The sequence below is a fragment of the Myxocyprinus asiaticus genome, chromosome 12 (genome assembly GCF_019703515.2).
Source record: "Myxocyprinus asiaticus isolate MX2 ecotype Aquarium Trade chromosome 12, UBuf_Myxa_2, whole genome shotgun sequence".
In the NCBI taxonomy this organism is placed as follows: domain Eukaryota; kingdom Metazoa; phylum Chordata; class Actinopteri; order Cypriniformes; family Catostomidae; genus Myxocyprinus; species Myxocyprinus asiaticus.
The window spans coordinates 36,887,452-36,900,376 of record NC_059355.1 but is presented as its reverse complement, the minus strand read 5'-3'; the positions used below and the strand labels follow the sequence as shown (position 1 = coordinate 36,900,376).

General features: G+C 38.5%; 1 protein-coding gene across 5 annotated transcripts in view; it reads left to right on the top strand.

Moving 5' to 3' along the window:
* col7a1 (collagen, type VII, alpha 1) overlaps positions 1-12,925 on the top strand; it is a 139,539-nt gene that overhangs the window by 105,729 nt on the left and 20,885 nt on the right. For all 5 annotated transcript variants that reach the window (XM_051711310.1, XM_051711307.1, XM_051711309.1 and 2 more), the window contains exons 90-103: positions 6,444-6,503; positions 7,254-7,298; positions 7,387-7,422; positions 7,519-7,614; positions 8,130-8,255; positions 8,453-8,524; positions 9,751-9,786; positions 9,889-9,948; positions 10,339-10,383; positions 10,766-10,801; positions 10,938-10,973; positions 11,483-11,539; positions 11,830-11,901; positions 12,742-12,813. In XM_051711310.1, coding sequence (XP_051567270.1) covers positions 6,444-6,503; positions 7,254-7,298; positions 7,387-7,422; positions 7,519-7,614; positions 8,130-8,255; positions 8,453-8,524; positions 9,751-9,786; positions 9,889-9,948; positions 10,339-10,383; positions 10,766-10,801; positions 10,938-10,973; positions 11,483-11,539; positions 11,830-11,901; positions 12,742-12,813 — 849 coding nt within the window. The remainder of the gene's footprint in view (positions 1-6,443; positions 6,504-7,253; positions 7,299-7,386; positions 7,423-7,518; positions 7,615-8,129; positions 8,256-8,452; positions 8,525-9,750; positions 9,787-9,888; positions 9,949-10,338; positions 10,384-10,765; positions 10,802-10,937; positions 10,974-11,482; positions 11,540-11,829; positions 11,902-12,741; positions 12,814-12,925) is intronic.

Genomic DNA, 12,925 nt, shown 5'->3' with positions numbered 1-12,925 from the left:
GTACCAGACTAAAAGCCCCATTCCTGCTGCCTCACCGGCATCTACATATTAGTATGCGCAGCAAAAGCACTCCTAACAGGCACACACTTTGAAGCGGAAAGCAGATCCAAGTCTGCTCCAAAAAAGGCTCGATTGGAGACACAAAACACTGTTCCCCATCTCCCACTACTGTTTGTTCACAATATTGTTCAAAATGTTGTTTCTGTGTCTTGGACTCAAATAAATGCATAAAAAATGCAATAAGTGCATAAAATAATACAACATTTGTTGCAAATGCAGGAGATGCTCACACATTCTTAATAAAGAGCCCTTTTCCACTTCAAAGCACACACATTGTCCCTATTGTGAGCGATGCATTATATCATACGGTAAACAAACCATATTACCCTCTGTCCCGTTACATGGATGGGTGGCAAGCCCTAATGGGTATTTCATTTCAACGGCCTTCTGTCTTCCACGGTTTCGTCCGAAGACACGCCAGTGTTGCGAGCTGAAATACACAATCTCCTTGTGAATAGCGCGAAACAGATTGTGCCAAATTGTCAAGCCCAAAAAGGGTTTTACAGCCATTATTTTCTTGTCCCAAAGAAAGGATAGATCTGAAGGATGCATACTTTCATATCCAAATTGTACGACATCACAGGATGTTTTTGGGATTCGCATTCAAGGGAACAGTGTATCAATTCAAAGTCCTGCCCTTCGGACTATCTTTTGCTCCTCGCACATTCACAAAGTGCATTGATATGGTTCTCGCCCCTCTGAGACAGTGGCGTGTGCATCTTGAACTACCTTGATGATTTGCTGTTACTGGTGCAATCAGAGTCTCTGTTATGCCAGCACAGAGACTTACTTGTTCAGCATCTAAACAGCTTGGGCCTTATTGTGAACTGGGTGAAGAGCACGCTCTCCCTCAGCCAACAAATCTCCTTTTTGAGAGTCCGCCTCGACTTGACATGCCTCACGAGCGAGCGCGTTCAGGCCATTCTATAGTGCCTGTCTCAGTTCAAACTGGGGAGAACACTTCCACTGAAGCTGTTTCAGAGAGTATTGGGATTTATGCCAGCGGCATCTATAAACCACCAAGGCAGAATTCATTCACCGCCACTGTTGAGAATGACGCGTCGCCTCCTGTGGAGCGAGCGCCATCTCATCTCCCTGAGAGTGACATATGTTCCAGGACCTACTGTCATGTCAAGGGGTGGTACTGGGCGAATGGATACTTCATCCTCAAACTGTATTGAGGATTTGGGAAATATTCGGCTAAGCAGAAATCGATCTACTGCCTCAGTGGGGAATACCCACTGTCCCCTCTGGTATTCGAAGTCACAAGCCCCACTGGGAGCAGACGCAATGGAACACAAATGGCCGGTAAAACGCAAATATGCATTTCCCCCGGTATGCCTGATTCACTCTGTCATATGCAAAGTCCGAGAAGTAGGGCTCCCCCCGACCAAAGATTTTCCGAGTCGACTAGTAGGCGATCATTTATGCCATTAGTCGACTAGTCACATGTTTATGATATTAATTTAATTACTTAAATATATTTTTTGGGAGGCATCAGAAAATGGTTTGAGTTCCAGGGCTGAGAAAGAATGTTATAAGTAACATTGCTAACACTGTTCTACATTACAGAGAAATACTAAACCGTAATAATGAGCCTTTAAAATATAAATTTTACAAGCGCACGCACAAAGCGAGCCACAGCGACACCAGCAAAAGTGGTAATGATTCTGAATGTGACAGAAAAACCAGCAAGGAGACTGTCTGAACATTTTGTAATTTGTAGAGAGAAATGCACATTAGGGTTGTGCCGACAGACGATGATCTTAGGGATCGAGGATGGTCAGAGTGATCGCCAATAGCTGATGCCTTTGACCGTGTCAAGACGATATTTGGCTTGTTTTCCCATGTATTAAATTATTATTATTATTATTATTAGGCTATTATTGTTATCAAATTAATATTACAAATAATTTGCCCATAGACACACAGACACGCGCTTGAAGAAACACTTTATTATATTATTGAGAACAGATGACAGCCGTCTGTGCGCATATATGACGTGCTGATATGGAGGCGTGCAGTCTTGTGGAACACATGCATGCAAAAAGTTCTCACTCTTTCTTTGTTTCTGTCTTCTGTCATTTTTTTGCAAGAACAGTATCATCTATGAGTGCTGCAAATAACCTCAAACATCTCAGCTCAGAGTTCAGTTCATATCTGTGATTAAAACATAAAATAATACAAAAATACGTTCACCTCGAACCATGATTTATATTTCAGTGATTATTATCATCATTATAATTATTATTTTTACATTTATAATTGTTTTTATGTCTTCATTTATGTAAGTAATTTTCCGCCATGATGTTAAGATGGATTCTTAAATGGAAAGGTGTATATATTTATTATTCTTTTATCACTTCATTATTTTAATTGCTTTTTCATTTCGTTTGGAGTGCAATTTGAATTTAGAAATGTATTTGATTTAAGTTTTTCGTTAAAATGTTTCGTTAATTTAATTTTCAATGCAAAATCATTAAAGCAAGAATATTCACCGATCCCTCAGCCCAGAGGTTGCCGATGTAATTGGATATTGCCATATATATATATATATATATATATATATATATATATATATATATATATATATACAGGTGCATCTCAATAAATTAGAATGTCGTGGAAAAGTTCATTTATTTCAGTAATTCAACTCAAATTGTGAAACTCGTGTATTAAATAAATTCAGTGCACACAGACTGAAGTAGTTTAAGTCTTTGGTTCTTTTAATTGTGATGATTTTGGCTCACATTTAACAAAAACCCACCAATTCACTATCTCAAAAAATTAGAATATGGTGACATGCCAATCAGCTAATCAACTCAAAACACCTGCAAAGGTTTCCTGAGCCTTCAAAATGGTCTCTCAGTTTGGTTCACTAGGCTACACAATCATGGGGAAAACTGCTGATCTGACAGTTGTCCAGAAGACAATCATTGACACCCTTCACAAGGAGGGTAAGCCACAAACATTCATTGCCAAAGAAGCTGGCTGTTTACAGAGTGCTGTATCCAAGCATGTTAACAGAAAGTTGAGTGGAAGGAAAAAGTGTGGAAGAAAAAGATGCACAACCAACCAAGAGAACCGCAACCATATGATTGTCAAGCAAAATCGATTCAAGACTTTGGGTGAACTTCACAAGGAATGGACTGAGGCTGGGGTCAAGGCATCAAGAGCCACCACACACAGACATGTCAAGGAATTTGGCTACAGTTGTCGTATTCCTCTTGTTAAGCCACTCCTGAACCAAGACAACATCAGAGGCGTCTTACCTGGGCTAAGGAGAAGAAGAACTGGACTGTTGCCCAGTGTTCCAAAGTCCTCTTTTCAGATGAGAGCAAGTTTTGTATTTCATTTGGAAACCAAGGTCCTAGAGTCTGGAGGAAGGGTAGAGAAGCTCATAGCCCAAGTAAGTGTTAAGTTTCCACAGTCTGTGATGATTTGGGGTGCAATGTCATCTGCTGGTGTTGGTCCGTTGTGTTTTTTGAAAACCAAAGTCACTGCACCCGTTTACCAAGAAATTTTGGAACACTTCATGCTTCCTTCTGCTGACCAGCTTTTTAAAGATGCTGATTTCATTTTCCAGCAGGATTTGGCACCTGCCCACACTGCCAAAAGCACCAAAAGTTGGTTAAATGACCATGGTGTTGGTGTGCTTGACTGGCCAGCAAACTCACCAGACCTGAACCCCATAGAGAATCTATGGGGTATTGTCAAGAGGAAAATGAGAAACGAGAGATCAAAAAATGCAGATGAGCTGAAGGCCACTGTCAAAGAAACCTGGGCTTCCATACCACCTCAGCAGTGCCACAAACTGATCACCTCCATGCCACGCCGAATTGAGGCAGTAATTAAAGCAAAAGGAGCCCCTACCAAGTATTGAGTACATATACAGTAAATGAACATACTTTCCAGAAGGCCAACAATTCACTAAAAATGTTTTTTTTTATTGGTCTTATGATGTATTCTAATTTTTTGAGATAGTGAATTGGTGGGTTTTTGTTAAATGTGAGCCAAAATCATCACAATTAAAAGAACCAAAGACTTAAACTACTGCAGTCTGTGTGCATTGAATTTATTTAATACACGAGTTTCACAATTTGAGTTGAATTACTGAAATAAATGAACTTTTCCATGACATTCTAATTTATTGAGATGCACCTGTGTATGTGTATATATATATATATATCGTGAAGGAGGGAACAAAACGGATTTATTCACACACATGATGTATTTTCACGGACAACAAAATACCTGTCTGGTAGAGAATGCACAAATGAAGTAGGTTCTTTGCCAGAGAGATGTTGACAATTGTTGTAAAACCATCTTTCAAAAAGTTGAACACACATTTTAATTGCACTTTTTTTTTTCCAGTTTCATTTTAATTTTTAGTTAAAATAAATAAAAAATAAAGTTCAAAGTTTGAAATCAAGGTGTCTTGATTTATTGTGTATGGTTAATCCTAACCCTGCTTAATGACAATTACCCCATAGTACCACCTAGCGTCCAACCAGCGGTAATACCGGTGTTCGTCAGTTTCCTGTGGAGTTTTTTCTGCGACCAATCAAAACTTGGTCGACCAAGACTCCGCTGCGCGTCGTGACCGCATTACCACCTCGGGTGTGCATTCTTTTTTAATAATTCAATGGGCCGGAGTCAATTATTCCACTTATACCACGGTTACCACACCTTAATACATCGTTCAGAGTTTTATCTCAAGACATTATTATTTCATCCCTAAAACGCTCTTGTGAGTGGAACTACTTTTTTCCACCACGGATTCAGCGTCTTCGAAAACGTCACTTTAGAACTAGCAACAGAGGATAGAGAGGCTTGCGCTGCTTTACTGGAGCACTTACTGGAGTAACAAATTAGTGTGTTTGTGCGTGAGCTTGTTTTTGTGGGATCAAAGGAGAGAAGCTCAGAAATTGAGAGAGATCGCCTGTGGGATTACCTTTATTTGTTGCAGCTCTCGTCAGAAGTAACATCGCTTTAAAATCGCCAAGATGTAAGTGTAAGCACTTCTCAGCAGCAGCGAGTGTCGCCATATTTTCTATGAAAACCTTAACAACTGTTTTAACCCTACTGAGATGCCTTGGACTGACATGACGGCTCTATTTCTCGCTCTCGAGTAAGTGTGTGCATAATGTGTATGTGTTTCCACGTGTGTGTGAGAGCTTAAGAGAGGGGAAGGGGGAGTGCAAGGTGTTTTCCACAGATATTTCAGATAAAATAGAAACTGTTGTATTGATCAAGTGTATCTAGCTTTGATACAGCTCAAGCTTTCATAGTTCGAAAACATCACGTCAGAACTAGCAACGGAGGATGCACTTCTTTTCGGCATTGGAGTAACAAGGTAGTGTGTGTGTGTTCACATAATTAAAGTTATTTCGGATAATATAAACTGTTGTATCGATCAAGTTGCGGGGGGTGCGGCTCTATTTGTTGGTCGCGAAATGAGTCTCTGTGTGTGTGTGTGTGCATGCGCGTGCGTATGTATGTGTGTGAGCGTGTGTAAGTGCGGGGGAGATGAGGGAGCTTTCCAACTGAAATTTAAATAAATGTAGGATATTATAGACTTTGTTTGACGTTCTTAACCGATTTACTTTAACCAATGTCTTTGTTTATATGGTTATTTTGCTGTGGTAGCATGTACAGTGTGTGTGAAGACGAGAGAGAAAGAGAGGGAGCCCAAGGATGCTTTTCAAGCGATAGACATTGCTTGTCATTCTTATCCGATGTACTTAACCAATGTCTTTGTTTTATTTGGTTATTTTGTTGTGGTAGCCTGTACGGCTCTTTGAAATAACTGAAATAATTTGGCGAGGTGATATGGAACCATAATGCGGTCAAGACCTAGAACTACTTCATAGCCGTGTGTTTACTTGAAAAATAATTGCACACCTTAGATGGTCTGTCAACCAATCAGAATAAAGCTTTCAACAGACCTAAATTTTATTCAAGCATAAAATAGATTTTCGTTTGCTCAAAATGAGTTCATCTTTGCAAGAAGATACATTGCTTTACAAAACTCAGTTCATGTGCATGCAAAATACCTTTTTGTGCGTACAAAATGATATTTTTCAGAATTGTGGCACAAATATAACTCCTTATCTTAAGGAGTCTTAATATCTTAAAAAAAATGTACAGCATGTTCTCAGTAAGGTACAGATTGTCCTGAAAATACATCAACAGAATAAACAGAACTCAAACAAAGGCAGTCAATGCATTCATCCATTCGATGCAGTTAGAGTTCTCCTGTGGCAAGTTGATGGCCTCTTCTCTTCTGTGACATGATATAAATTTTAGTTAATGAGCCATACATTTGATAGTTCTGGAATGAATGTACTGCATTATAAACTCTTATTGGCTGATTGTTTAAGGGACCTCCTGGACTGACCTTGCCTGGTACTGTTGGAGAAAGAGGCCTTCCTGGATTACCAGTGAGTTTCACTTATTTTGGTTTTTTATCTATCTGTCCGTCCATCTATTCTTTCTGCTGTTTTGGAGGGATAGCCTGAAATATATCAGCCAGGTATGTTTGACTAGTGTCCAGTTGGCAGGTTAACTAAAATAATCTTTGTCCTTGTGTCAGTTCACAAATCCACCCACTGTCTTGTCCATAGATAATAAGCAATTTCTGTTTTCAAATTGTGTTTAGTACATTTTGAATAAATAATGTATAAAATAAGCAGTCATGTAATTTTAAAACTTTGTATACATCTCATAGCTGTCATTGAATTGCATTATAGTTGCTCTCTGGATATTGAAGGGATCTTTAAGAAAGTCCTTAAAATGTAGTAGTGGATTTTTTCTTTTGCTGTTGAAGAAAATGGGAATGCAAAAATAACATTTTGTAATACTAATATTATTATAAAATTATAATTTACCTCCATAATATTGTAATGATATTGTATTTTACTTCCACGTTCCAAAACAGGGAATGTGAATGCCTCTGAAGTTTCTACAGTATGTGCCTTTAGATCTGCATATCTATCTTTTTATGCCTTATTTCTTCCCACAGTTCACAGTCATATTTCACATGAATGTACCATACACATTAGCTCAGACATGAACTGTCTTCCCATCCCTCAGCTCAGCCATCCCTCTAGAAGTAAATCTCAATTAGAACAAAATCTAATTTTGTTGTTGTGGTCATTACTCAAATGATGCCTTTTTTGTGTGTGTTTTAGGGCCTCAGAGGTGACAAGGGGCCAGCAGGTATCAAAGGAGACAGAGTGAGTATTAAAGATATGAGGGAGTGCACAAACAGAAGGAGATACAAATTGTGTAGAAATGGGATCATAGTGAGTTATTTACCCACAGGGTGCTACAGGTGATCCTGGAGAGCAGGGGGAGAATGTGAGTACACACATTCACTTCACAGACAGAACCATCATATTTCATCTCCAATTTAAAACATGCATCTTTAAAAGACTCTTTCACACTCTTCGTCAGGGAGAGAGAGGACCACCTGGGCTCAAAGGAGTTAAAGGAGAGGCTGGTGTAGGGAAGGCTGGACCTCCTGGACAATCTGGACCCATCGGTTTAAAGGTCATTAACAAATGTTCATATATGATAACAAATATGTGTAAATGCTGCATACATACATGCAAAACATTAGCACAATTGTTATTCTAAAGTTGTTACAAATATGTATGTACAGGATGTATTGGCTTTGCTATTACTGCTTATACACTTACAAGGGATTTCAACAAACCCCTTAAGTATTAAAAATTTGCTCATATCTTGTCTCACACCGTATGTGCTACAGTCATAAATAATACCTTAAATCCTGAGTCTTGATTAGGCAAGGTGTGCTCTTCCTGTTTTAAGATGACATACTGTAAGATTTTTGCTTGGCGGATGATAAAACGGGCAGAACAATACTAAAGACTTACATTGAAGGAGTGGCATGAGCCATATGTAGGAACCAGTATCACAGAGACTGGGGTGGGCTCTTTCGACTTGGCTCATTAAGTAGCCACATAGCAACAAGCTAATAGCTACTCTGAACACATTAGCAAACACATGGCAATGGCTTGCATGTATATAATTGTCTGTTCTAGGGTGACCCTGGCTTACCAGGTCCTCCGGGTCCTCCAGGGCCACGTGGTTTGGATGGGACCCCAGGACTGGCAGGACAGAGAGGAGAAGCAGGTCAGCCAGGATCCCCTGGACCACCAGGAGAACAGGTTAGTAGTCACTTTACACACAGAAACAAATTGTAGAAGAAAAACATAACGTGTTTAGAGTGACAGTCACCACACAAAGAAATCTGGTAAATACAGCTGTAGATAAAAAACAAAAAGTTTACTTAAGCAAATTGTTGTGTCCATTTGCTGCATCCACTGACTGCTATTCTACTGGTACCTTTTATTGTCTGTTTAAGGGTCTCCAAGGTTTTATTGGCAAAGCAGGAAACCCTGGAACTCCAGGATCTGTTGGACCACCAGGACTCCCTGTAAGTCACAGACATGTCAAAGCAATAGTTCACCCACAAAAGAAAATTCTGTCATCATTTACTCACCCTCACATCATACCAAACATTTATGAATTTCTACTTTTGTGTTTCACAGAAGATAGAAATTAGTCCAAAAAAAAAAAAGAAAAAAAAAAGCAGAATGTCCATGTGCTTTTGCATGCAACAAAGATAGATAATGACAAGGGGCTGTCAAACTCCAAACAAACACTATAAATTTACCATCAAAGTAATCCATAAAATTTGTGCGCTAAGAAATTTTGGTGCCGGCCAACGTGTCCGGTAATTATAAAGTTTGCTGGATAATTTGGAAAAATAAAAAGTTGCTGATTGCATGTGTTAATATTTTTACCGGACATTGTGTCCGACAGTGTTTAAATTTATCAGACATTCGGACTTTTTAATGATCAAAAACCAGTAATTACTGGCTAACAGAAACCCTGTTGTGTTTTGATGCCACAGATGAATGAATGAATGAATGAATGAATGAATGAATTAAAGAACTTTACATTTATATAGTGCTTTTCTGACACTGTTCACACAGTGAACAGAGGACCCTCCTCAACCACCACCAGTGTGCAGCATCCACCTGGATGATGCAACAGCAGCCATATTGTGCCAGTATGCTCACAACACACCAGCTGTTGGTGGAGAGGAGAGAGTGATACAGCCAACTGAAGGATAGGGATTATAAGGAGGCTATGATTGATAAGGGATAATGGGGGAATTTGGCCAGGACATCGAGGTTACTCCCCTACTCTTTACGAGAAGTGCCCTGGGATTTTTAATGACCACGAGAGTCAGGACTTCCTTACTGTCCACCATTGTCCACCATCAGTGTGTGACGATGTCTGTATCTCACAATGACATTGCTTGATAGTGCATAAGTTGGATGGGCTACATTTATGGTACTTTTTTATGCTTGGCAGCCTCTGGTCCTGGTCTACTTTCATTGTATGTAAAAGAGCAATGAGAACATTTTTAAAATATCTCATTTGTGTTGCACAGAAACAATGCAGCTCATACAGGTTGGTATTTGTATGATTTGTATATTGTACTCCATATGAGTGCTAGTAAATGATGACAGATGGTTGAACTATTCCTTTAAAATTAAATGTAAGTGTTTGTATGAGAGTGTGTCTTAAAACAAGTACAAATGTGTGTCTATCCCTTGGTGGTTCTCAAAGGTATCTTTATCTCTGTATTAGGGTACTGTAGGCCTTTCAGGATTAAAGGGCAATAAGGTAAGTGAATGTTGCTTGTTCTATCCTGTGTGTTTGAAGGACAACATCACTTGTTTTTTCTCTCTCTTACTCTGTATGTATGTGTTTCTGGGCCACATTCAGGGTGAAATTGGCGTCGGAGTGCCAGGTCTAAGAGGAGAGAGAGGAAACCCAGGCCCTCGGGTAATGTCCATGACTCTCGATCTTTTTATGCGCATTTGCATGTGAAGTGTGTATATCAGACTGTGGTGGATGAAGTAAACAAATCCTTTACTTGAGTTGAAGTACAGATACCCTGATGAAATGCGACTGAACGCAGTTCAGTGCAATTTGCAAAAATCGGCTTTAAAAAAAAGGGTCATAAATCAGACATCCCTATCATTTATTTTTTTACTTTGAAATGTTAAGGAACATCATGTTCTTCTATTAAGCTTTGGAATGTAGTGAACTAATAGTTAAAAAAAAATCCAAAATACAGATACTTAAAAAAATTTACTTAAAAAACCTCATTATTGTCCACCATTGTCCACCATTAGAGTGTGTGATGATGTCTGTATCTCACTAATATTGTAGGGAGAAGAAGGTCGGGCTGGACTGGATGGAGAAAGAGGCCCAACTGTAAATATACTTCTGCTTCCTGTTCTGAACATTCTGCATTCACATCTTTTACTCAGTCACATCCTGTTTTTGTGCACATGTTGATGTCAGTTAGGCAGACACAGACAGTCTCTTTTGATCTGTCATTGATCTGAGCCCTCATCCAGATCAACTGATGTGGTGCAGGGAGAGAGCCATCTTTACGAACACACTGTTTGTATTCGTCACACTTTATATTCAGGGCTATGATGTGTTTGTCTCCCACTCACTGCAATTTCAAAACCATTATGAGTCAAGGCCTCTTGCAGTGCTGCACATCTACTATCCACACACATTCATCATGCATACAAACTCTAAGGCAAACCAGATTACTCCTCTTCTCATCTGTCTGTCCCACTGACAGGGTCCTCCAGGCAGCAAAGGGAACAGAGGAGATAAGGTGTGTGTCACTTGTCATCTACTTTTCCATCTGTCTCAGGCTGTCCGTTACATTGCAAAAAAATAAAATAAAAATAGTTGTGTCATAAAATACACTATAGTTAAGAATTCTTTTTTAATAAATCAATTCTTCACAGGGCGATCAAGGTCCTTCAGGAACTAAAGGAGAAAAGGTGATACAAAATATTTTTCATGTATTATATGTATTGTATTGATATACAGTGGCTTGTTTTATTACACGGCTCTCTGTAATTGGTACTTCACAGCATTCTGCAAATGTTATTGGATAAAGACTACTACATCTTTTATTAACTGTTGTTCCAGGGAAACAATTTCCTTCATATATAAATATATAGCTCTGCTATTTTCATGTCTCTTGTATCACTCTGTTGTCTCTTTCTTGTCACGTTATTCAATTTTAACTCAAATCAATATTTCATGTCCATTTAATTATTTAATTGGTAAGTAGCTGTGTAAAAAGTGTAATAATGTACAGTCAGCTGGTCAGTATTGCAAAATAAACTCTGACAATGGTGATGTGGACACTGATGCAAAGTAGAGGAGTCTTTTATTTGACATATTCCATATTAATGTGATGTGTAATGTGATAATATACTATCATTTTATATTAAAAATACATAAAACATCTATATGTTGCTGTGTTTGATTTTGAATCTTCAAGGGAGACACTCTGCTGGTGGGGGGCCCTCCAGGGGAGAAAGGAATTAAAGGAGAAACAGTAAGTCACATTTTACTTGAAGTTGTGTCAGTTATTTAACTGCTTTTTGCAATAATGGGTCATGTTATGAAATATTAAACTCTGATGATAAAGGTCCAATAGCTGAGGGGCTCTATTATCTTATCTTATGAGAACATATGCCAATGAGAACTGGTGATAAAGCATTCATGTATGACCTGCCCCTGGGTCTATAGATTGTTAATATGTCTGGAAGCAACAGGATAAATACTTCGGCGGATCTGTTGGATTGATATGAAATAATCAGTTGTACTGATCACTGTTCTTCACAGGGAGATCGAGGACCTAAAGGTACACAGGGTGAGAAGGGTGTAAAAGGACAGGAAGGACCACCAGGTGAACAGGTGAGTTTGTTTATTATTGTTTTGAGTTTGTTCTTATTTCTTTCATTAAAGAAGAAAATGGTATTGCTCAGAGGTTGATATTTCAAAGCTCATAAGACTTACAGGGAAAATTCACCCAAAAATAAACATTTTGTACTCACCTTCATGTTGTTCCAAACACAGATGAATAATTTTCTTCGTGGAACCCAAAAGGAGATGTTGGGCAGAATGTAAGCCTCAGTGGTAATGATGATTCATTTTAATTTTTTGGACTAAAAAAATTAAAGACTGAGACCAACATGCTGCCTTTTGTGTTCCATGAAAGAAAAAAGGTCATACAGGTTCTAACAACAAAAGGTATAAAAAGTAGGTAATGACAGAATTATCATTTTGGGGTTAAATATCCCTTTAGTGGAAGTCTTTTTAATATTTATTGTATGTATTAACTTTGTCTCAGACGTTTTTTGTAAAATTCCTTAGGAGAAAAAAAAATAGAAGCAAATGATGACTGTTCACATTTTGATGTCAAAAGCAGAGAGTAACCAGATGATTTTAAATCTCATGTAAACATAGTTTTCTTGCATCGTCTTGACTGATTTTTATAATAAGCTAATTTTAGGTAGTTAGCAGAATATTGGTGTGCATGTATACATGCTTGTTGAGATATCGTCTGAAACTCTAGAGGAGAAGTTAGATCACTGAGGTCTTTTTCTTAGGGACAAATCTTAATCTCAATGTTAGACTTAAATTGATGTCTTCATTTGTTCTCTATTTAATCTCATTGCTATTTTATAGAAACAACTGAGAGATTAAGGATGTCTTATCTGTGTTCTCTACTTTCCTATGGGCTTCTGTTCATAGGGTCTGAGAGGGGAGCCAGGAGAGAGGGGTTCCACTGGCTTCCAAGGAGCCCGTGGCCCTGGTGGTCAGAAGGTGAAAAAATTAAATTACTCTCTCCTCTCACATAATAATATATATTTATATATACCAATGCATATATAGACAGAAGGACCATATGTGCATATACATGAATGCATCTACGTAC